This window comes from Marmota marmota, unplaced genomic scaffold, assembly GCF_001458135.2.
Source record: "Marmota marmota marmota unplaced genomic scaffold, marMar, whole genome shotgun sequence".
NCBI lineage: Eukaryota > Metazoa > Chordata > Mammalia > Rodentia > Sciuridae > Marmota > Marmota marmota.
Window position 1 is genome coordinate 16820336 of NW_025999880.1, and position 24067 is coordinate 16844402.

Consider the following 24067-nt stretch of genomic DNA (forward strand, 5'->3'; position numbering starts at 1 on the left):
GGGGGGTGGGGGAGCTTGGATGCTGGTTCTGTGCTTCAGCTTTGGGCAAAGTGTCGCCTGTGTACCAGGAGTGAGCCTGTCACAGAGTTGTAGCAAAACCCGTGAATATTCATCTCCCTGTCCTTGGGCCCTCCGGGTCGGATTATAGATGCGACATCCATGGCATTCTTTCCTTTTCTAGGATTCTGTGGCTGAGCGTGGGACCAGGGAGCTTCCTGGGCCCTGTAGGGTCCTGTTTCCATAGTGAGGCCGGTTTGTGCCTCACTTAGAGACAGGTTTGGTGTCATCGGGGACCTTGAAAACACCGGGTTTATTAAAACTTCTTGCCGTGCGATCTTGGGTAAGCTCCTTCACATCTGTCATGGGAGGGACGCTCTTCCTGGCTGGGATTGGTAAAGTGACAAAATGGGCCTGGGGAATTATAATGCCTAGTCGGTGGCATCTGCCAACACCGTCGTTGTTATTTTATTCAAGTTCCTCCCAGCCCCAACATCTGACGGTTCTGACTTCTCCTTACAACTTGAGAGGGCAGGGGAGGGCAGGATGCCTAAAATATGTATTCCAGGGAGCAGGTGAGAGGAGTGAGGAAGGACAAAAGATGTACTGGAAGTCATTCATTCGTTCAGTGAGCAGCGGAGCACCCACCTAGCATCAGGTCCTGCAGTCCGAGTGAAGAGGTGAACAGGACACATGTCCTGCCAACAGGTGACGGAGGTCAGCCAGGGTTCTGGGGGAGCACAGGGGAGGGGGATCTCCTTCCCAGAGAAAACAGGTGAGCACACAGAGGAGGGAAGGCATGGGGACCCCCAGGTAGCTTGGGGTCAGTTCTCTGAAACATTGGCTCAGGACAGACCATGTTGAAGCCACTGTGAATCCAGGGCTAAACTACAGCAGAGGAGGTTGCAAATGCGGAAGTGCATGTGGGGTGGGGTAGGCAAGTTCCTGACTGGCACAAGCGGAGTGCTAGGACCTCAGGGCTGGTAGGCCAGTGGGGTGTCTTTGCCTACTTCTTGAAGGTAAGTGGGCTGTGTGGAGGGTGGGCAGTGGACTTCCCTGATTTGGTGGGGATCAGACAGAGAGGTGGAGTTGGAACCAGGGGCATCTGCCAGACAGAAGGAAGGGGCAGGTGGAAGAGAGAGAGGCAGGGTGGGATAGTGCAGACAAGGTGACCAGGGCTTCTTGGAGCCTCTGAGCCTCAGTTAAGACAGGTGATACACAGGAGAAGTGGGCAAGAAGAACAAAGTGAGGACTATCTTGATTCCATACTGAGGAGTAGAGTGCCTGATCAGGGAGGTGATAATGGTCCCTGAGCAGGTCAGAGGGCAAGTTCTGGGGGAATTAGAGCTGGGGGGGGGCCTTTCAGGACATTTATCTGATGCTTGCCTCAGATGAGGAAACTGAGGCACCGAGACAGAAAGGGAAACCTACTCCTTCAGACTTAGTTCTTGGTTCTTGGTAGTACTTTAAAAAAAATATTTAATTTTTAGTTGTAGTTGGACACAATATCTTTAATTAATGAATTAATTTTTACGTGGTGCTGAGGATTGAACCCAGGGCCTGACCTGTGCTAGGTGAGCGCTCTACCACTGAGTCACAACCCCAGCCCCTTGGTAGTATATTTTTAAGATGCAGGACCCTGACTAATAGCTTGTTGGGAAAGGATCAATTGGGATGAAACCATGTCAGTCAATCAACACTGCCATCACTGGCACTGAGTGCCTATGGGTGCTGAGCACTCCCCAACACTACCTTTTTTCACATGCACAACTCTGAGATCAGCAGGGTTACTATCCCTCTTATAGAGCAGAGATAGCAGTTCAGAGAGGTTGAGTAACAGATCCAGGGCCCCACAGCCAGTGAGGGGATAACCGGGAATTCACATGCGGAGCCTGGTTCCAGAGTGCCCTCCCTCTGCCCTGTGATACTTCTTCTGCTGTCACCATGAGGCTGTTACAGGGTGAGGGACTGTGGTGGTGGTGGGAGTACAGGATGGGACTCTACCTGTGCATGCCCCCAGGGCCACAGGAGCCTCTTGAAAGAAAGAAAATGACAAATGAAGATAAGAAAGAACACAGGAGGACTTAAGACCCAATGCATGGGGTGGGTAGAGGTTGGGTCAGTTGACCTTCAAGTCCCCTACAGTCACTCTCTGGCAGCAGTTGGTGTTTGCTTAGATCCCCAGGAGTTAGAATCAGAGCCACAAGGAGCAAATGTTTGTCTGGTTTCCTGCTGGCACTATCAATGCTTTCTCACTAGTCAAATAACAAGCAGGGACGAAGTGCAATTTTTTTTAGTGGACACTGGCTTGGCGGCTACAACCTTGCCTAGAATAGTTGGCGCTTTGGTCTCGGTTATTGCCATACCTGGCTGCACCTGCTCAGTCTTTTCCCCATCCCAATTCAACTTTTACCCCATCTGGGTTACTAGGTGCGCTTTCAGAAATGGCCATCAGGTGGCAGCAGACGCCAAGAGTCAGGGCTCAGCACACGCTGGCCAGCTCTGATCACCGGCAGGGGGCGCTGCTGCTCTGCAGGTGGGCAGGCGAGGTCCTGAGGCTGAGAAGGTGTACCTCTGGGACTAAAAGAGGTTGATCCCGCTCCGCTAGGATGCTGGGGGCTGGGGACAGAAGGTCCTAACCTCAGCCCAAGAGGAGGGCTGTGTATACTGCCTTCAATTGTAGAGTGAGTAGCTAACCCCTACTTTACCAACATTATAGGCAAATTGTAAAAGGTCATGTGGCAAATATTTTAGGTTTTGCCAGCCATAAGGTCTCTATTTCAACTATTTAGTTGTGAATAAATGGGTGTGACTGTGTTCAAAAAAATCTTTAGAACACCAAGATTTGAACCTCACATAGTTTTTATATGTCACCAAATGTTGTTCTTTTGATGTTTAATAGAACTACCTAAAAAAGTAAAAATCATTATTAGCTCTTGGACTGTATAAAAACAAGCAGGGTGACCCTAACTTGGTAGAGTCTGAAACCAGGGCCACTCTTTATAGGAGGGCCCCGTGATGGCCAGCTGCCCTCTCTGCTCTCTGCTAGCACACCTGGCTGCATTTCCACACCAGCAGCCTCTGCCTTGTCCGTCCCTTCTCTAAGGAAAACCCTTGTCCTTTTCATCTTTGGAGGCTCAATCTTGTGGTCTCTTTTAAAAATTCAAGTTTTTTGAGGATTAATTACATAAGATTAAATGCACTTATTTTAAGCGTAGAGTTCACCAGGGTTGTTTTTTTTTCCTTCTTCTTTCTTTCTTTCTTTCTTTTTTTTTATTTAGCTTGTTAGCTTTGGTGCTGGAACCCAGGGCTCCTCCATGCTAGGCAAATGCTCTAACCATTGAGCTACATCCCCCAGCCTGAGTTTCATGAATTTTGACAAATACACCCAAGGAACCACCACCACTGGGAAGACAGCGAACATTCCTTCATCCTGAAAACTTTCCTGTGCCTCTTCCTCGTCGACTTTGACTTAACATCAAACAATAACAACAACAACTGAATCTCCCAATGATCAAGCACTTGCAATGTGCTGGGCCCCAGGGAGGCCCTTGACGAGTTCTGTCTCACTGAAGCCGAGGGAGCCTGGTGAGGTAGGAGCAGGTGGCAGAGGTGGGCACTCACCTGAGGCCCCAGGCTGTGGGATGGGAAGTGACAAGCCCGCTGTGAGTAAGAGCAGAGTTGGGGAATTCTGGCCCCTGGTGCCCAAGTGCTTTCCTTCACTACTGTCTTGCCCTGCCTGTCCCAGCCCCCTCTGTGTCCCTAGGGCCATTTTGAGTACACTTCCTTGACTCTTTGCTATTCCAAATGTGGCCTGGGACCTGCAGCCTCTATATTCTCTGGGCACTGATCCCAAATGCACTCTTAGGCCCACAGTGCCGGGTCTGCACCATGGCATCAGAGCTGAGAAACTCTGTGCTGGGCTGTCTCCACTCCTCAAGTGGTGGCTGTGCCTGTGTCCCTGTCCTTGATAAACCATGAGCTCCTGGAGGGCAGGGGCTGAGCCTCAGGTGCCCACTTCAGGACCTCTGTCCTCTGACCCCCTGTGAGTCAAGGCTGGATTCCTAGATGCAGGAAGAATGGGAGATTGGAGCCTTGGGAGAGGGGTTGGGGGCATGGGGCTGGTGGGAGGAGTGGGGCCAGCGGGCAGGGGTGGCCTAAACACTGAGAGTTTGGAGGTCTGGTTCCCCACTTGTTCTGGCCTTTGCCCAGTGGACTCAGGCAGTGTGGGTTCATTTGCATATCATTTGCATGCATATTGCTTTGCTATTGGATGCCGTGTTGCCCAGAGGAGCAGGTGGATTTGGGGAGAAGGTGAATAGGACAGAGGATGCGGAGTTGGGGAGGCCCATCCTGGGAGCGGATCTGGAGTGGGAAGTGCTCTCTGCCTCTGGGCGAGGGGAGGGGCTCACTAGAGCCTCTCAGGCCGGCACCAGCTGGGGGAGGAAGGCTGGCTGCTGGGCTGGTCCTGCCTCTCTGGCTTGGAATGTCCTTTTCCCTGTGTCCCTGTCACCATTCTGCATACTATCCTCAGGCTGTGGGATTTGCCGAAGCAATGAGGTGAAATGTTGAGCTAGGAGACCTAAAAGAGCCTTCCTTATGAGTCTGGTTATACACAGCACAAAAGCAGGAATCCTGCAGGAGGGACCCTGGGGGGTCAGCACCTGGAAGCAGTACTAGAGACCAGAGCTTCTGACCCAGTGACAACAGGAATAAAACCAGGCCAAGGAATAGAGACACAATCAAGGCTTTAATTGGGGGGGGGGGGTTTAACCTCAAGGAGCGGGGAGTCAGCACTGAGGGAGAGATCAGGCTGCTCCCGGTAAATGGGAAGGACAAGCCTTTTATCAGGTTGCTGGGTGGGCTAGGCTCTGGCTCTTTCTCACTTCTGGATTTTTCCAAGTCACCACTTCTGGGGACCATCCAGTTCCCATGAGATGATTGTTTCTGCTTGGGGTCTCACCAAGGGGTGTTGTGCCTGCAAGGTTCGGCTCTTCCTGGAGGGTGTAGGGCACTGACTGAAGACTTCTAGAATGTGTCTGCCAATTCTGAAAATACCTTAGTTACTCTTCTCTTGGTGTCCTCAGTCTTAAAGGGGGATGAGACAGGTGAGGTGAATTTAGGGATAATGGGCCTTGTATTACCAGTTTTTAGACTCTCATCCCTTGAATGATTAACATGCTCATAGGCAGAGGGCCCTGGGAGTGCCACTGCCTTTGGTGCCTGTGATGGTCCCTGATTGTCTCAGAAGCCGGTAAAAGGGGGCTCTGGGAGGTGGCTCCTGCTCTTTTGTGGTCTGTGCCTGGCTCACTCTGCAAGTTCACTGAGTTGGGCAGTAAGTATACATACATGCATTATTTTTTTTTTTTTTAATAATCCTGGGGATGGAACCCAGGCCTTCATGTGTGCTAGCTCAGTGCTCTCTCGCTGAGCTTGTACCCAGCACACACGCAAGCATCTTCCTATATAAAGATAAAAAGTTGAAAGAAGTGCGGCTCCAGTTTTCAAGGGGCTGGGAGACCGTTCCGAATGCCTGTCCCTCCCAGCACCCTTTGTAGTTCGGGCTCTGGCTGCGTTCTGACTGTGCAAATTTTATTTGTTACTTGCTCTTCTCTTCCACTGGACTGTGAGCTACCCGAGGGCAGGGTCCATCCTGTCCATTCCTGTGTCCCTTGGCGTGGGACCAGGATCAGAGCAGGCGCTAAGTACATGGGTGATTCCTCAACATCTCTGGGGCTCCCCAACACTTAGAGGGGGTGCCCTGCCCTCCCCCAGGGCAGTTAAAACACCTCTGCGAAGGCCCCAGGGCCAGAAGTAGGAATGGGACAGTAGAAGGTGCCAGAGAGAGAGGTGGAGCTCGGGTCTCAGGATGGGGACCCAACATCTGGGTGTCAGCCCCCTGCCCGCTCCTGTGCTGAAATGCTGGCCTCTTGCCACTCTTCTATCCTGAGTGTCACCTTCTCTTGCCTGTGGGTCCCCCTGACATTGAGGCTGCCCAGGTTTCTGCAGAACCCCCTCCTAGACTTGGGGAAGGGAAGCAGAGACTGGGCTGCTCTGGACTTGCCCCATCCCTCCTCTGCCCACTCTATAAGCTAGGGCCACCTTGTCGCCCGAGGGCCCCCCACAAGCAGGCTCCCAGCCCCCTCCCCACTGTCTGGAACTTGTCATTGAAGGACTTTAATTAATGACCTGTTCTTTCTGGCCCAATTTCCTTCTGTGGCAGGTGGGAGAACAGTGCAGGCAGCTGTGAGGTCAACTGAGTTGGAGGTGTGTGGAGCAGAGATTGCTGGGAGGGGTGGCTAGTGAGGGGCCAGCTGGGGTCTATCCTGTGGTGGCCGATGAGGGGTAAGAACAGCCCCTGCTAATCTGTTCAAGGTTGGGGGTGCTAGGAGAGCCTGGGAGAGTCAGGGGCTTGGGTTTGACCACCCTGATCTGAACTGGCTGCATTTGCCTTGGGCCTCAGTTTACCCTTTTGGAAAGGGGATCATTTAGTTAGATTGTCTCTTGGGGCCCCTCAAGCTTTGAGGTTCTTTCCACTTGATGTTGTGTTTGGCCTGCAAAGGGTATTACTTTGGGATTAGTATCTAAATCTTAAACACTGGGAGTTTCCCTTACAAATCAAGTTCCAGCTTCCAGAAGGCAAAACAGGAAGGTCTCACCACTGTGGAGTCCATGTTCATCTTGGGGAAGGGACTCACATCTCACCAGCCAGGCCCCGGGAGCCCGCCCCTCCCACCTTCCACACCCAGAGGCCCAGCCATGCAGCAACTTGAGCATGTGCCCTCTGATCCCCCTTCATCTTGGGGCTGTGCCTACCCGGGACCCTCTGCTCATGGCTGCCCTTGCCCAAGCCCGGGGTCAGGCCCCGCGCACAGCCCACCTGGCCACAGCTGGAGCACAGGCACGGGCAGGCTTCTTTCTCTTTTGTTTTGCCAACCTGAGGCTTCAGAGGGCAGGTCTGGATCGGACTGGTGTTAGCTCACGTGTTTACCAAGCAGAGAATTAGGCCTCGGCATTTCCTGGGGAGTGGAGGGGGCCTTGGTCAGGGCCCAGGCCCAGGCGTGTGTAGCAGAGGGGTCCCTCCCACCTGGGGCCCAAGCCCTTCCCTTCCCCCTGGATGATCCATTCCCAACATCTTGGGGATGCCCACGCTCATGGCCTTTTTCTGCACTGCCTGGCCAGTCCTCCTGATTTCTTCCCTGACAGCCCTCATTCAAAGCTGTAACTTCTTCTCCTCTGCAGCCCCAAGCATGGGGCCCGCCTGCTCTGCACTGCCCTCTGCTATGTGCTCCCCAACTCTGGGGGCCTCTGTCCTGACGCCCCTGCCCTTGGCCTCCAGCTCAGACCCTCATAGTTGGCTCAGAAGATGGTCCAATGGCTTCTGTCTGCAAGGCAGGGCTGAGCCTGATGGGGACCTGGTGAGCACAAGGCACCAGGGGGCTTCGTGGAGCTGTTGCTGGGAGGGGGAGAAAGGGTGCCCCTGCCCTTCAGCCAGGCAGGTGGGATGGTCCAGCCCTTCCCTCATTTGGCTGGCCCATCCTGACCCAGCCCTGGGCCCCTGCACTCAGCCATCATGGCATCCACTGGGTGCCAGCCCAGGCTGGGCAGTGGGATGCAGAGATGTGAGGCAAACCCTTATGGCCAGGAGCCCCAAGGCTGGTCACGATTCCCTGTCCCCAAATCTGACCTTGCCACCGCTCAGCTCAAACCCGCCCAGCTCATCAAAGTCAATAGAGCAAGGAAGACCCCTGGGCGACTACCCAGGTCAGCTCCCGATACTTTACAGATGGGAAAACTGAGGCCCAGAGAGGCCATGATCTGCCCAAAGTCATGGGCCTAGACCTGGTGTCCTGGGACCTGCTCTGGGTGGTCTGAACCAGGCTGTGGTGTAGTCAGTCCTGAGGGCTGGGACATGCATAGTGTGCCTGACTTTTGGGGACTCCCTGCCCTCCTCACCCCCACTGTGAATGGTAGGGGCACCTGCCCTGCCCCCAGCATGCTCCACCTGGCCTCACCAACTTTCCCATAGCCACAGAAAGGCAGGGCTGGGGCAGGTCTGAATCGGCCCAGGGAGCAGCGAGTCCCAGCCGGCCCTCCCTGCCCTCCAGCCCTGGGAGCGGGAAGTGAGATCCACACCCCAAATCCTCCTGCCTCCCTTCCCACCCACGCATTCAGCCTGGGGCCCAAACATGGCAGGGAGCCAGCACCTCGTCCTCTGCCCTTGGTTACCGAGGCACAACACCCAACACTGGAGACTGTTTGTCCTGCCAACGCCGCACCCTAACCTGGGCCTGCACACCTCTGCCTCGGCAGGGAGAAGCCTGGCTGGGGGCAGGGCAAGTGGGCAGAGGGCACAGGGCCCACGAATTGGAGACCCTTCCCCTCCCACTCCAGGCCCCTAAGATGTCCTGGCTCAGGAATGCCAGGCTGTGTTCCCAGGACCTTTGGCTGTGGGGCCCCAGCCCAGCTGCTGCTCTAAGTGCCTAAAGCCTTGTAGGACCTAGGAGGAGAAGGGCCAGGGTGAGAAGCTTGGTGCTTGAACCATAGCAGAGAGGAGAGGGAAGGTCCTTCCTTCCAGTTGGTCAAGGGGGGTCCGGGGAGGGAGGCCTGTGGGCCCTCTCCTACACAGGGGAGGACGGGAAGTTCACCAGCCCCAACAAGATCAGAGGGTCCCCAGGACTGGGGTGTGGCTGCTCCGGCGTCATGTTAGGGGCTGGCTGAGTGGTCAAGGGGATGTGATGTCAGGGCCTGGGGAGGCAAGGGCCGTACTGGGAGGGGGACAGTATTTGTGGCTTTCGCTGGTGCTGGGGATTATAGGGAGATAGTGAAGGGCCAACATGGCCTCTGACCCTGGGGGGCCCCCTGTCTGAAGGAGCAACAGGGCCCTGGCCTGAGAGGAAGGCACAGCCCCATCCACACTGGGAGACAGGAGGAGAGGACTTAGGTGGCTCTGTCCAGGGCACTGGCTAAGTAGGCCTACGGGTCTTGCGAACCCTTCCATTGGATGGGGAGTGGTGAATCAGGGTCTTTCTGCTTCTCCTTTCTGAGAAGCACCTTCCCTGGGCTGGTGCCCCGCCACCCCCAGGTTACCAGGCCTGGTCAACATTAGCAGTTTGCTGTGGCCTATTAATGCTTCTGGGTTAAGCCTCAGCTCCCCTCAGTCCCCTGCTGAGGACAGGGCCCTTCGTAGTCCCTGTTAACAGATGAGGAAACCGAGGCTGAGAGAGGAGTCAGGGAAGGGCCAAACCCCCTGTTTGGTGGCTCTGGTCCTCAGGGGCAGACCATCATGTCAAGAGTCCCCACTCTCCTGACATTTGGGAGGACGTGCTTGGGTACTCCCTGGGAAGGTGCAGGGGAGGGGCATGTCTGATGGTGTCCCTGCTGCTCCCCTGGTCCTGGAGCTGGTGGGTACTGGGACTCGGCTCGCAGCCCCTCTCCGACCCTGTCCCTGGTTCCGTCTTGGGGTGAGCCTGTGAGCAGGGTGGGGTGGGAGAGATTGTCCCTGCTGAGGCTGCAGATTCCCGGCCCACCCAGGCTGAGTCAGCGCTGGCGGGAGCCGGGAGGGTGGCAGCTTTCCCAGGGCCAGTCTGGGCGGCAGCGGTGGCATCCACATTCCTCCCAGGCGGTGGTACGTCTGGGCTTGCTGAGCCAGGTGTGCTGAGCCTCGCCCGGCCCCCGCCCGCCTGTACCCGAGCCAGCCCAGCGCCCAGGCCCTGCAGGGAGGTGGCTGGCAGCTGCTGGGACGGGCTGTGGGAACTGCTTGCCTTGCATGTCTTTGCTGGGTGGGGTGCACACTTGGGGGAGGACAATCTCCTGGAGCCCCAGTGCCCACAATGGCCAGGGCAGTTGGGGTGCCCACTCGTCACCCTTTCTTGGCCTCTGCAATTGGAGAGCTGGAGGCTGAGACCCAAGAGAGTCTGATTTGGAGCCTTGTCCTTGTTCATGGCTCAGTAAATGCAGGTGGCAGAAGGCAGGTGTTCTAGGAGCTGGGCTGGAGGGACCTGCGGAGCTGGGAAGCAGGAGGGCATGTTCTGTTTGCTGCCCCTTCTCTAGGCTGACCAGCTTGCAGCTCTGGGTGCAGATGGCGTTCTGGGGTAGAGACTCTAAGTTACAGCCCTGTGCCCGTGGGGGCTCCAGCTCTGGGAGCTGCTGCCAACATCTACCACCCGGGCCCTGCTCCCTCTTGCCCCAGCTGGGCTATCTGCACTGGCATCTGGGGCCAGGAGGTACCTCCCTGGTGGTCGGTCAAGGTTGGTCCTCACCACTCACTTGTGGTAAAATTTTTCCTGCAGGCTACTCTGGGCCTTGGTCTCTTCTATGGGGACAAGACCTCCCTTGCTCTGCCAACATCATTAGGTTCTTGATGGGTGAAATGTGATTTTTTTTTTTCCAGTACCAACCATTCCTAGCCCTTTTTAATTTTATTTTGAGACAGTCTTGCTAATTCTCTGAGGCTGGCCTCAAATTTACGATCTTCCTGCCTCAGCCTCTTGAATGGATGGGATTATAGGTGTGTACCACTGCACCGGGCTTGGAATATGATGGGGACAGGAGGGGCAGTGTAGGGACCCCTTCCTTCGCTGCAGTGGGACCCCTCACCCCTGCCCAACCCAGATCTGCAGCTTCCCATCATCCTCTGGTGTCAGGCCAGGATCCTGGCTGGGGTTGCAGCAGGGAGCCTCAAGCCTGGATTTGGGAACTCTGCCTGATGTTCAAGATCTTCCCTGAGGGCCTCTGCCGGAGCCCACATTTCAGTCCCACCTGAGACCAGCTGTGGGGTGCCCCCTTGACTCCCTGACCTGACACCCCATTCTGAGGCCTCAGCAGTTTTGAGACAGCCCCTGGGCCTGGGCTGGATCCTCTGTCCTGGGCCTAGGCTGTTTCCTGGGAACCCTAGGGCGGGCCCAGGACAGCCTGGGATGCAGAAATCCCTTCCCAGGCCTTGGTGGGAACCAAGGAGGCCTGGCTCTGAGCCCAGGTGGGTGTGGGGATTCTGTCCTACGCAGGAGGTTGGAAAGGGTGACAGCAGGGACGTGGGAAGAGAGGCCAAGGGACGAGCTGGGATGCTGGGCCTGGATGTCCCGCACAGCCTGCTGTGAGGGCTGTGGGCTGCCCGGCCGGCCCTGGAGAGGGGGGTGGGGGGCAGAGTTAAGCAGTGGTGGGCAGGACTGACCTGGGACACCCCAGGCTGGAGCAGGGACCCCTCAGCTCCTCTTTCTGGTGGCAGAATCTTCTCTCCAACTTTCTTTGGCTGAGGTCTAGGACACCCGGGGTGCAGGGAATCTCTGGGGACTCTAGTTGCCTTCCCTCTCCCCTGTCCAGGGCCTTGGGGAAAAGGGGCAGCACTTTGTCCTGGCCATGAAAAGAAATACCTCAGCACTTGATGGCCCTACTCTGTGTCCTGTGTGCTGAGGTTAAGGGTGCTTCAGTGTGTGTGCGTGTGTGTATGTGTGTGTGTGGGTGTGTATTGATGGAGGAGGCAATTGTCCCAGGGTAGGTGGGCTCCTGGGCATTCAGACTGGGGTCCTTGGAGTTGGATTCTACACCCTGAAGGATTCTGGGAACTGTCCCTGAGAGATGGGCCCAGGGCAGTCTGGGAAGTCCTGGGAACAGGTGAGGACAGGCTGGAAGGGTGCGGCTGCGGCTGGAATGTGAGGGCCTGCAGGGTCCCCACCTCCCTCATCCAGGAATGGGCCCTCCCCAGGGAGCTGGGACCCAACCCTTCCCCAGCTGTCCCCAGCTCTGCACTGCCAGGTCTCCTCAGCTCTGGGTCCCTCCTGGGGGGCTCCCCCATATACCTCCTCGCTCTCTGCTGGGCTAGAACAGCTGGCTCCTCTGGGGTGAGCTGTTTGAGGGATGCTGGCATCTCCCTGAAGCCTCTTAGATTCTTGGTGCTGCGTTTCTGGCCCTTTGCCCAGACCCACCTTCAGAGGGACCCCGTCTGATGAGCTAGGGAGGGCCGTGGCTGCACTGTGGGGGCTTCCCTGAACCAGTGGGTGGGTTTCTAGGCCAGCTCTGCTCTCTGGGAGGGGCCGAGGGAACCTGCCAGTGCTGGAGATTCTGGGCCCAAGTTGCTTGCCTCTGCAGAGAAACTTTGTCCTCTCCTCTCCTGCACTGGTGGCCTCAAGACCCAGGCCACCCTCTTTAGTGTGGCAGGCCTCTCACAGGCGGGCCCCTGCCCACCTCTCCAGGCTCAGCTCCCAGCTCTGCCTCCCTCATCTGGAGTCTCACTCTTTCCTGAGGGTGCCAGGCCCCTATATGCCCCCGGCCTTCACCCTGCCTGGACGTCCAGCGTCTGCCTCTGACTCAGTCTGACCCCCAAACTCCCTCCTGGCTTTCCTGCCTCTGGGGCCATTTCAGGGTCCTTTCAGGGGCTCCCGCTGCTCAGCCTGCTCAGGCCTCTGATGTGCTGATGAAGTCCGGGTGTCCCCCCTGGAGTTAGAGCCCCCAAGACCAGGGGGCTTGTGTCAGTTGTGTCCCTGTCCTGTCCCCAAGCCGAGCCCCCCTCTTATAGATCAGGGGTGAACATTAGTAAGAGGTAATCCTGTAAGAGGTGCAGGGAGTTTGGGGGATTCTTCTGAGGCCTGCAGACTTGCATGGGGCCTTCACACAATCCTGGCCCTGAGTCTGCTTGCTCCAGGTCGAGGAGACACATCCTTCTATTTTGCGATTAGGATCTCTTGGGAAGATTCTAGAAATCTCTCCTGGGGTCAGGGAAAGTTCAGGTTCCTTCTTTCCCCATGTGAGGGTGTAAGGTTAATAGGCTAGAGCAAAAATGGCAGCTTTGTGTGAGTGTGCAAACGAGTGTGCAAAGTGTGAATGCACAGGAGGCCTGTAAAATGAAGTGTACACAGCGTGTTAGTGAGTGTGAAAGTATGTGTGAGTGTGAAATATGTTAGTGTGAGGCCAGTCAAGTCTGCATGAAGGTCTGTGAGTGAATGTGTGTGATTCTGTGAGCATGTGTGAATGTGTAAATTGAGTGTGTTGAGTCTGAAAATGAGTGTGTGTGTGCGTGTGAGCTGTGGGTGTGTGTGAAGGTGTGCATATGGGTTTATGAATATATTCCAGTTTGTGACTCACATAGTCACTCACAATGTGACTATGTGAGTATGAGCCTGAGAGTCAATGTGCATGTGCAAATGTGTGCAAGCCATGTGCATGTGCAAATGTGCATGCAAGTTGTGTGTGAGCATGTGTGAGCTGTGCATGTGTGCAAATGTGCATTGAGCGGTGTGTAAGGATGTGTGAGCTGTGTGGATGAGTGTGTGTTGGAGCTGGGCACTTGTGCAAATGTGTGTGTGAGTTGTGTGAGTGTTTGGCTTGTCCTGCAGGAGTGCTGGCCTGGGACTGATAGCAGTAGGGGCATCTTGGGTCTAGGCCCTTTCTTTCCCCAAGGCCATGGTCAACTGCAGGGAAGCTCAGAGCCCTCTGTGAGTTCTGGGGAGATCTGGGAGCTCTGAGGCTCAGCTTTGCCCAGGAGTCTACTCGGAGGGGTGAGAGAATGGGAGATGGGAGTTCCACATTCTAGGAAGAGCTCAGAGGCCATTCTTTTTTTTTTTTTTTTAAATATTTATTTATTTAGTAGTTGTACACAATAGTTTTATTTTATTTATTTATTTTTATGTGGTGCTGAGGATTGAACCCAGGGCCTTGCACGTATGAGGCGAGCGCTCTACCACTGAGCCATAACACCAGCCCCTCAGAGGCCATTCTTATTTTAATATGGAATAGAGTCAAAATAACACTGACACGTATTTAAGAATGAAGATACATCGAACACCTGCAAATCTGCCATCCAGTTTCAGACACTCTACCTTTGACATGTGCCCTTCCCACGCTCTGCTCGCCCCTGGGTCACCACTAGCCTGCATTTGGGCTGCTCTTCCCTGGCTTTTCTTCACGGAGTGGAAGCCATCCTCTGCAGGACGGGCAGGAAACAGGAGCTTTTCCCTGATCTGGTGCCCAGAGTGGCTCAGTGCTGCCCTCTGGGGGCAGGGACTCGGCTTCCTCCTGCTCAGTCTCCAGCCTGGGTGAGAAGGCCACTCAGCTCACGGGGAGACAGGGCAGACAGGTGCATGCGATCTCTGTGCACATGCAGGCGTGGGATGTGCTTGGACACAGGTTGGCACACAGGCACGCACACGAGTGTGCGCATAGACGCTTCTGTCATTGGTTTGTATCAAGTCCCCAGCGGTGCCACAACCTGTATGGGATGTGCCAGTGTAGCTGCTGTTCCTAAGAAGTTTGCAGCAGGAAGTGGGTGGTCCCTGTGGGGAGGAGGTCCTGTTCAGGGACCCTCAGACTCAGGGCTGGGATGAAGATGGCTTTTGGGTGAGCAGTTTAATAGAGGGACTAAGAGGGTGGGTGGGGAGGAGGGAAATGTTCCCAAGGCAGGGAGGGATCAGAGGTAGAGGGGAGGTATGCCTTAATGCATAGGCCAGTTGCAGAAAACAATTTCAGGACCATGGGCCTGGAGGCAGGGGAATGGACACAATGGCCCAGCTGGGCCTGGTGCTGTAGGGATCATGGGACTGGGGAGGGAGAAGTTGGGGAAAATGAGCCAAGCTAGGTCCCTGGAGAAGGGGTGGGTTTGAAGAGCACAGGTAGGTGGAGGATGGGTCCTGCCCTGGAAACCCTCCCCAGGCCTCAGGCAGTTCCTCCTGCGGCTGTGCTCAGAGGCCAGCAGAGGGCGCTCCTGCCACAGAGTTGGGGCTCAGGCTGCGTGAGGCAGTAGCTTCATTCTTGGAAAGTGACTGGGCCTGGAGCCCAACCAGAGGCATGATGGCATCCCCCTTGGGAGCCACCAAGGAAAGGGGTGAGAAGAGACAAACTCACGAGGTGAGGCGGGACCCACAATGCTCTGTTGCTCCCTGGTCAGGCGCATGTCTGGCCAAGGTTTCCCTCCTCTTATGTCCAGGTGGTGACCTTGGAACCACCCCCAAGAAAGGACTGACCCCCTTTGCCTGTCTTGGAGTGCTCCTTCTGGGCCACAGGGTCTGTCAGGGCCAGTTGGACTTTCTAGAAAGTTCCCTGGTGTTCTAGCCCAGGGCTCTGCCTGAGCTTCCCTGCTTCCCTGCCTGGCCTCTAGGAGGAGGACGTGCCACTGTGCTCCTTCCTCAGCCTGCCTGTGGGTTCCAGAGTCCTCAGGCCCTTGATTTTCCCCCAAAAGGGTTAGAGGCTTCGAGCGGTTGTTGAACACAGCTCGAGAGGAGGCCATTGCCCACCAATGGCTGCAGGGGGTAGAGGAAGGCCTCCCTGGTGAGTCCTCCTTCCCTCTCCTGAGGTCTCCTGGGCAGAGGCACCTCGAGCTCAAGGCGTCTGCTGATTCACTGGTTGGTTTATTCTGCAGTCACGGGGCTCTGTTTGCTAGGACAGAGAGGAGGAGGCAGGGAGGGAAGAGATGGGGAAACAAGCCATGAGGACTCCGGGTGATGCTTGGAGAGTGGGGCAGCGTCTGCTCTGAACCTCTTCCTCTGGCTTCTCCCTCCCACCCAGGGCCATTATCACGGCCCACCTGCTTATCCCAGAAAGTGCAGCGTCATCCTGTCATCGTGCTGCCTGCCCCGCCCACCGTCCCTGTTTTCCTCCAGGTCTGGTCCTCACCCCCGCGTCTCTCCCCCAGGCCGGCACATCTCTCTCCAGGGCTGATTCTGGTCCCGTCCAGCTCTTATGTTCCCACCAAAGGGAGCCCCTTCTTCAAAATACTGGACAGAAAAGAAAGAATTGGCAAATGTGACCTGGGGGCGCTGTCCGTCTGGCAAAAAGACCTACAAATCAAGCCCAGAAGCCAGAGAGTGACTGAGAAGGATGTATTCAGGGCACATGTGCTGAGCCTGGGTCCCTGTTCATGAAAAGTTCACCAGTCAGTGAGAAGACCCCATGGAAAGCGGGAAAGGGTTGAAATGAACAAGAAGGAAACCCAGAAGCCACTCCAGGGAAGGGTGCTCCATTTCACCAGTAACTGGAGTGAAAATTAGCCAGGTGCAGTGGCGCACGCCAGTAATCCCAGCGACTCTGGAGACTGAGGCAGGAGGACCGCAAGTTCAAGGCTCAGCCTCAGCAATTTAGGGAGAACCTGTCTCATAAATTAAAAAGGGCTGGGGATGTGCTTAGTGGTAAAGAGCCCCTAGGTTCACTTGCTAGTACCAAATTAAAAAAAAAATTAAAACAAAACCAAAAACAATGGAAAACAGTAGCAGCAATAAGTGGACCTTGGTGGGACCTATGCTGGTGGAAGTTTGAGGGGAACATTACTCTTATTCATGGTTCATGGGAGAGGACATTTGTAGGAGTGTGTGTGTGTGTGTGTGTGTGTATGAGGGAGGGGGGTACTTGGAATTTTACCCAAGGACACTCTACCAATGAGCTGCATCCCCAGCCCTTTTTATATTATTTTTTAATTTTTAATTAATTGATTGATTGATTTTGGTGCAGGGGATTTAACGCGGGGTGCTTAACCACTGACCCACATCCCTGGTCCTTTTTTTTACATTTTATTTAGAGATAGGGTCTTGCTGAATTGTTTAGGGCTTCATTAAGTTGCTGAGGCTGGCTTTGAATTTGTGATCCTCCTGCCTCAGCCTCCCAAGCTGCTGGGATTACAGGCATGCACCACCGCGCATATATATATATATATTTATATATATAATTTGTTCTAATTAGTTATACATGACAGTAGAATGCATTTTGACGCATCATACATAAATGGAATATAACTTCTCATTTGTCTGGTTGTACATGATGTAGAGTCATGGAATCCTATATGCACATAGGGTAATAATGTCCAATTCATTCTACTATCATTCCTACCCCATGCCCCCTCTCCTCCTGCACTCCCCTCTGTCTAGTGCAAAATACTTCTATCTCCCCGCCCTTATTGTGAATCAGCATCCGCATATCAGAGAAAACATTCGCCCTTTGGTTCTTTGGGATTGGCTTATTTTGCTTAGCATGATATTCTCCAGTTCCATCCATTTACCGACAGATCTGGCCAGGACTTTTTAAGCAGACATTTTTACTGTGGAGAATTTTAAGTATACACAAAAGTAGAGAGAAGAGCAAAGCAAACTCCCGCGCACTGGCCGCGCAGTGTTGGTCATGGAACAAGCTACCGTTCCCGTTTCTGCTCTCCCCTCACCAGCTTTTGTGGTGGAGGTCAGACTATTTTAAAGCACATGAAATGTCATTTCATTGAACTCTGGAAGAATATTTGGCAATGGCTACCAAAGTAAAAAATGGATGTACCAGTTGGGTGTGATGGTTCGGCCTGTTGTCCCAGCTGCTTGGGAGGCTGAGGCAGGAGGAATGCTTGAGCCCAGGGGTTTGAGGCCAGCCTGGGGAAGAGAATGAGATCCTGTCTCAAAAAAAAAAAATTACCATTAAAAAAAACTATGTATATATATACTGAGAATTGAACCCCGTGCCTCACACATGCTAGGCAAGCGCTCTACCTCTGAGCCACAACCCCAGCCCCAAAGAATTTACCTTTTAACCCAGTAATCCCACTGCTAAAATCTGCCCTAAGAATATGTCTGTAGAAGTTCATCTTGCTATGTGTTCAGGGAAATTCATGATGCCCTTGTTTATAAAGGCCAAACAACTTGGAGGCCAGAGAGGCGGTTGGTGGGGAGGGAGTAAATGAGTTACCATTCACGGTCATGATGCATTAAAAGAAGTGAGGTGGCTCCTCAAGAGAGACTGTTCATTGAGAAATTGAGGCCTCAAAGAGTTGGGGGGTATTCCTATTTATTGATTGATTGATTAGTACTGGGCATTGAACCCAGGGGTGCTCAACCACTGAGACGCATCTCCAGCCCCTTTTAATATTTTATTTAGAGATACGGACTCGCTGAGTTGCTTGGGCCTCGCTAAGATGCTGAGGCTGGCTTTGTGAATCAGCATCCACACATTAGCCTCCAGAGCCACAGGGATTACAGGCGTGCACCACCACGCCTGGCTAATTTTTTTTTTTTTTTTAATTTTGAGACAGGGTCTCACTAGTTTTCAGTCTGGCCTCGAACTTGTAACCCTCCCGCCTCAGCCTCCTAGGTTTACAGACGTGAACCACCACTCTGGGCTTAGTACTATTCCTTTTGTAGAATTGAAGTCTGTGCAAGTAGACCGTTGAAACCAAGGCAGGACTGGGGATGCAGCTCCGTGGCTGAGCTCCACCTTAGCATGGTGAGGCGCTGGGTTCAACCCCCAGTACCGCAGAGAACAAAACCCAGCAGAGCACAGGACGGCCGAGATGGAGTCCAAACTCTTCAGAGTCCTTTCGTGGTGGTCTCCTTTCCAGCCCTTGTTCCAGGCGCTTCCCCTGAGATGCCCTGTGGATTGGCCCAGAGAGTCCCAAAATGGGTTCCAAGGAGCCCAGCTCCACAAGCTCCCCCTGGAAGCCGCCCCGTGTCCAGATAAGCTTGGGAAGCACTTGGCAAAGTAGAGAAGCCCATGGGCCTGAGCCAGTGGAGGCTCTGTGGAGTCTGTAGTGAAACAAGCAGATGGAGACTGACCAGAATGTCCCCTGCCTGGCCTACCAGGCCATGAGTCTTGGCTCTCAAGAGCAGCACCAGGCGAGCTCGGCTGCATGGGGCGTGAGAAGCCCTGCTCTCTGGGGGCAGCTGTGCCCCTTCCTGGCCTTGAAGTCCCCGTCTCTCCCCTGCTCACTCTACCCCAGCCACACTGGCCCTTCTTTCTGATCCCTGAAGAGGATCTGCCTTGATCCAACGCAGGACCTTTGCACTAGCTATTACCTTGACCTGGAAGGTCCTTCCCTGTCCATGGCTGGATTTTTCTTAAACTCAGTTTTCCCCTTAGCTGTCATCTAGGAGAGGACTTCCATGGCCCCCAAAGCTGTCATATCCCCTTTGTATTTCCCTGGGGAAGGCATCATTCTCTGGTTTGTTGGGTATCCAAATTTCTCACGAGATAATTGGCTCCGGAAGGGCAAAGATATCTTGTGTCCATCATTGTATTTCTAGAGCTCACTATAGCACCCAGCACAGAGTAGGTGCTCAACTAATTGCGACCAAAGAAACGTGTTTCCTTACAAGGTCCATTTCCCGAGGCACTCCTCTGGCATCCACCTAGAAATGCTGACCCAGCTGTGAGTCTCTGGTGCTTCCCAAACACACCAGGCATGTTCCCGCCTCTGCCTGGACCATTTCTTCTCAGTCTGGCAAAGCCCCACCCTGGCTTCGAAACCCGGCTTTGTTGTCCCTCCCTCTGAAACTGTCCTCAGCAGCCTGGTGTGTATGAGTCGCTCCTTGCCCAGTCCTCCCAAGGTGCCTGTACACACATAGCTTTATCACAGCACAATGCCATTGTGCTGGGACGGACTGGGCGCCTGTTTTTCTCTCGCTCACCGCCTGCTCTCATCCAGGGCAGGGCTCAGCTGACTCAGTTCTGCATTCTGAGTACCTGGCCCAGTGACTGCCACACAGTGAATGCAATGAATGGGTGCTGAATGAAGTCCAAGTTCTTCCTGCCTGCGCCCACTCAGCCAACATGGATAGGGCACTTACGGTGTGCAAAGCCATGAGTTAGACCTTGTACTGGGGCCAGAAATAGACAGAAATCCACCTTTTGGTGGTAAAGGATCATCATTCCAGACGAGGAGGAGATTCTCTGCTCAATAATTCTAACACACGTGAGAGTGGCTAGCACTCATGGGACAGAATGGGCTAGTATTAGTCTCCTATTGCTGCTGTAACAAATCACCACATATTTAGGGGCTTAAAACAGTACGTATTTATTCTCTTATAGTTCTGAAAGTCAGAAGGCCAAAGTAGGTCTTACGGGGCTAAATCATGTCAGCAGGGCTTTGATCCTGGCTCTAGGGGAATTTGTCCCCTACACTTTTCAGCTTCCACATTGGCTCAAGTCCCACATCACTCTGACCTCTGCTTCTGTGGGCAAATCTTCTCTGATTCGGACCCTCCTGCCTCCCTCCTATCAAGCTCCCTCGTGATTACACTGGGATCACATCTGCATGGTCCCTTTGCCTTGTAAGGGGCATATTCCCAGGTTCTGAGGATTCAGACAGGGACTCAGATGGGATTCAGAGGCAGAGGAGGGTTACCTCTTCCTCAGGGAGCCCTCTGGAGCCAGATTTGGAACCACTGAGTCCTGTCCAGTCCATAGTAACCCCACAAGGGTCCTGGTCCTAGCTACAGCTCCACGCTAACTCTATACCGAGAGCTTGGCGTGGACGTCTCATGGAAGACTGTGGAATAGTCACGGAAGTCTCCTCCCATAGAGGACGGGGCTGAGGTCCAAGGCCACACAGAGTCTGGTTTGGACCCCAGGTTCTTGGACTTGGAGTTCAGAGCTCTCTTTATGACGTCCTAGAGTCATGATCACAGAGAAGGTGGTGCCTGACCTCAGGGATTGTGAACCCTGGAAGTGGGGTCACGTCACCATCAAGCCTTGCTCGAAAACGTATCACCCTGAAATGCTAAATGACGAGGCACCCAGGGCCTGGTGTTCCGAGGCAGAGGCAGCAGGGTCACAGGGCTGCAAAGTTCACCTAAGGGGAGCTTGCTCCTGGCTACCTGGCGAGGGCAGCCTGGCACCAGGATGGGGCAGGCCTTGAGGAGGAGGCGTGGGGGGAGCAGGGAGCATCCAGGCACCTGAGAAGGACTCCCTGGCCAGGTCTCCTGTTCTGCCCTTTAAAAGAATGGATGAGCTGGGCACAGCGCTGCACGTCTGTAATCCTAGCAGCTCAGGAGGCTGAGGCAGGAGGGTGGCAAGTTCAAAGCCAGCCTCAGCAACTTAGTGGGACCCTGTCCACCCCCCCCCACCAAAAAAAAAATAATAAAATGGACTGCAGATGTGGCTCAGTGGTTAAGTGCCCCTGGGTTCCATACTGGTACCAAAAAAAAAAAAAAAAAAGGGACAACCTCTCCTGATCCTTCTGCCTGATCCTCTTCCTCTGATGTCCCTGCTCCTCCCTCCCCTGGACTTCTTCTGCTTCTTCCTCCCTGCGTCCTCCTCTGATCCACTTCCCCTGATCCTCCTGCTCAGATCCCCTTCCCCTGGTCTTTCTCCCCTGGTCCCCACTCCCCAGTCTTCCTACTGTCCTCCTCGCAGGTCCTCTGCTTCCCCCCTGTCTGTTGGGCCAGCGGGTCCCAGTGTGGTGGGCTGGGTGATCAGCACCAGGACAAGGAGCCCAGAGACCCTGCTTCCTGCAGGTTGTGTGAGGTGAGGGAAGGAGAGAGGTTTGCTCAGAAGCTCACCTGGGAGCATCAACTCCCACTCCAAGACTGTTCCCCACCCAGGGGAAACCCTCGATTGCTACTCGGAGGAGGTATCTAAGCTGAGGGGAGAGATGGCCTCCCTTTCCAGGAGGCTGGTCACATCTGCCCTGGAGGAGGCCACACAAGGAGAGCACCATTAAGTCACAGGTGTAAGTCAGTGTGAATCTGGAGGGAACAGCCAGCCTGCGCAGGGCTCCCGGAGAAGAGCAGAGGGGGCAGGTGGGCTGCAAGGGCGGGGCCAGGGCCCCTCCGCCAGTCTGCAGGGCCAGGTGGGCAGGGGGGTGTGAGCCCCGGACCTGAGAGGCGAAACTGCCCGGGCTGCTGCCCTTTCACCTTAACAAAAAACTCCTCAGGAAGGAAGGGGGAGAGGGGAGGTAGGAAGGGGGAGGGACGGGGAGGCAGAGGGGAACACAGAGGGACAGAGGGGATGAGGGCTGGCGGGGCAGAGGTGGTCTGGGCACACTGGGGTCCTTCAGCCCGTGGGCAGAGGCGGATTTCCCCACTCGACTCCCTGAGGCCTGGGTCTTCCTCCCCCCTGGTCCCCAGCCCTCGCTCCTGCCCTGGACCTCCTCTGGAGCCTCCTGACCTTTGGGTCATTTTCTTGGGCAGCTGAGATGGCTCTGCCTGGAAGGGCAGGTGTCACAGGCTGTCTGTGCTGTCTTGGGGCCACCCCAGTCAGGGTTCCTGGAAACCTGTCAGAGGGTGGTGGCTGGGTGGGACAGCAGGGAAGAGGGGCTGAGTCTGCTCCTGGCGGGGGAGCCCCTGGTGTGTGCGGGAGGCTGTGGAGCTGCAGTGGAGGGCACATCTGGAGGGCACCGGGGAGGTGCAGGGCGAGGCCTCCTTGGAGCCAGACACAGATCATTAGTGGGCGGATCTGGGCGGGATGCTGGGGCCTCGGGACAGAGGCCAGGAAACTGTATAGAGGAAGAGGAGGATTCCTCTTGAGGGCGGGGTGGGCAGGAGTGGCTGGGGAGGCTGCGCTCTGGCCAGGGGATGCCTGTCCAGGGGTAGGGACTGCTTGTGTGTGGGGGGGTGAGGTGAGGGTAGGGACCTGTGGGTTCCTGGCAGGCCCTGCCCATCCTGCCCCAGTCAGGGTGCCTGCAGGTGAGAGGGACTCAGTGACTGTTGAGTCAACGGAGCCCTCGAAGCCCTCGATGCAGGGCCTAGGGGCAGAGTGAGGGCCTATGGAGTCCTGTCCTCGTCAGCCACGCTGAGGTCCGGTTGGGAGCCCACCTTGGGCTCTGGAGTTTACTTCCCCAACTACCTGATACACACTTTTCCTTGTGGGGAAGGAAGGTATCTATGTTCCCTTCCTGGGCACTGTGATTGTCCCATGGTCACCACTTGGGCTCCATGACCCTAACAATTCAATAAGCACTTACAGAACACCTGCTGAATACAAGCCCTGCTTTGGCTGTAGGGTGGGCACCATTGCAGGAGTTGACTGTTTTTTTTTTTTTTTTTTGGTACCGGGGATTGAACCCAGGGGTACTTAACCACTGGCTGAGCCACTGAGCCACATCTCGGCCCTTTTAAAATTTTCAGACGGGCCTCGCTAAATTGCTGAGGCTGGCTTTGAACTGGTGATGCTCCTGCCTCAGCTTCCTGAGTGGCTGGGATTACGGGTGTGTGCCACCGCTAGGCTAGGGACTTTTAATGTTTGGGGGACCTACAGGAGCCAAGGTCAGCCGGGCAGATGTGGCAGATGTTTGCATCTATTGAACACCCATTGTATACAGGGCCTCCACATCATTCTTTACCCTCCTTCTTCCACCAGTGTAAGGGGTGAGCATCCATGTGCTGCCTCTCCAGCTCCTTGGTCCTGCTCAGATCCCAGGGTGGATCTGTCCCTGCCTCTTCTGGAGCCTGGTGGCTTTCCAGCAGTCTCTGGAGAGGAGGCAGAGGACCTAGGTGGGGGCAGAGCCTAGGCTTGACTGGCAGGGCTCTCCCATCTTCCTGGGCCCTCCTCTCGCTTCTGTCTCCCACCTGTGCTTGATTCCAGGCACCTCTGGGGGTGGCGTGGAGGAGCCCTTTGGACGGCTTCTTCCTCTTCCTCTTGGTCTTCCACATGAGCCAAGCTGCTGACAGCTGCGGGGGTGGTCAGGGGCCTCTCCCTGCTGGAGGCGGAGGGCAGGCCCAGGCAGGAAGGCTCACATCCCAGAGGTGCACTGCGGGGTCCTTGGCCAGGTCCTGCCAGGCCTTCCTCGCTGGGCAGGGAGAGTGGAGGCTGCTGGAGGCGCTGCTTCCAGGCCTGGCCCTGACGCTAATGCTGGCCACCTGGACGGCCGCCGCTCAAGCACTCTGCCCGTCGGTTTCCTCACTGCATGGTTGTGAGGCCCGAGGAGAAATGTCCAGGTCTTCTTAGCCCTGCCCAGGGAGGGCCGCAGAGGGTCGGGAGGCTCCCTCGGGTCCCCCTGGCATCTCCGTGCTGTGGTCTTAACTCCGGCTTCTCATTGGGGCGGGAGGCTGAGAGGGCCTATCCTTCGGCCCGTGAGGCCTCTCTGGGGTGGGTGTCAGAGGGGCTTCTCGGGTGGTGCAGTCTCCAAAGGGGCCTGGGAGTCACTGACTCCCGGGGGAGAAACTGAGAAATGGGGAAACCGAGGCCCAGAGAGGGAGAAGCCTGATGACAGAGGCGAGGGGCCTTGTGGGGGCTAAATAGTGGTAGTGGGGTAAGAGGACTCTGTGATTTTGGAGAATTAACAGAATCTCCTTGAAACTGGGCCTCAAGGTCAAGGTCTGCAGTCCCTGAAAGTAGAAGATGGGGAGCTGGAAAGTTCATCAGTCAACTGGGCAAAACTGGAGGCGGGGGTGCGGGG

At 55.2% G+C, this 24067-nt stretch overlaps 1 protein-coding gene across 7 annotated transcripts in view; it reads left to right on the top strand.

Annotated features, from left to right (window-relative positions):
* The first annotated feature begins 530 nt into the window (after window positions 1-530).
* LOC107150590 (keratin, type I cytoskeletal 42) overlaps window positions 531-24067 on the top strand; it is a 32334-nt gene continuing 8797 nt past the window's right edge. The window contains exons 1-2 of one of the 7 annotated variants that reach the window (XM_048791534.1): window positions 899-1016; window positions 3279-3590. Coding sequence is in view for 4 of the 7 variants with exons in the window: in XM_048791564.1 (XP_048647521.1) it covers window positions 3525-3590 (66 nt within the window). In the remaining 3 variants the exon portion in view is untranslated. Of the gene's footprint in view, window positions 715-868; window positions 1017-3278; window positions 3591-3626; window positions 3663-24067 lie in introns of those variants that run through there. The other 6 variants (XM_048791564.1, XM_048791549.1, XM_048791554.1 and 3 more) reach the window with 6 other exon arrangements.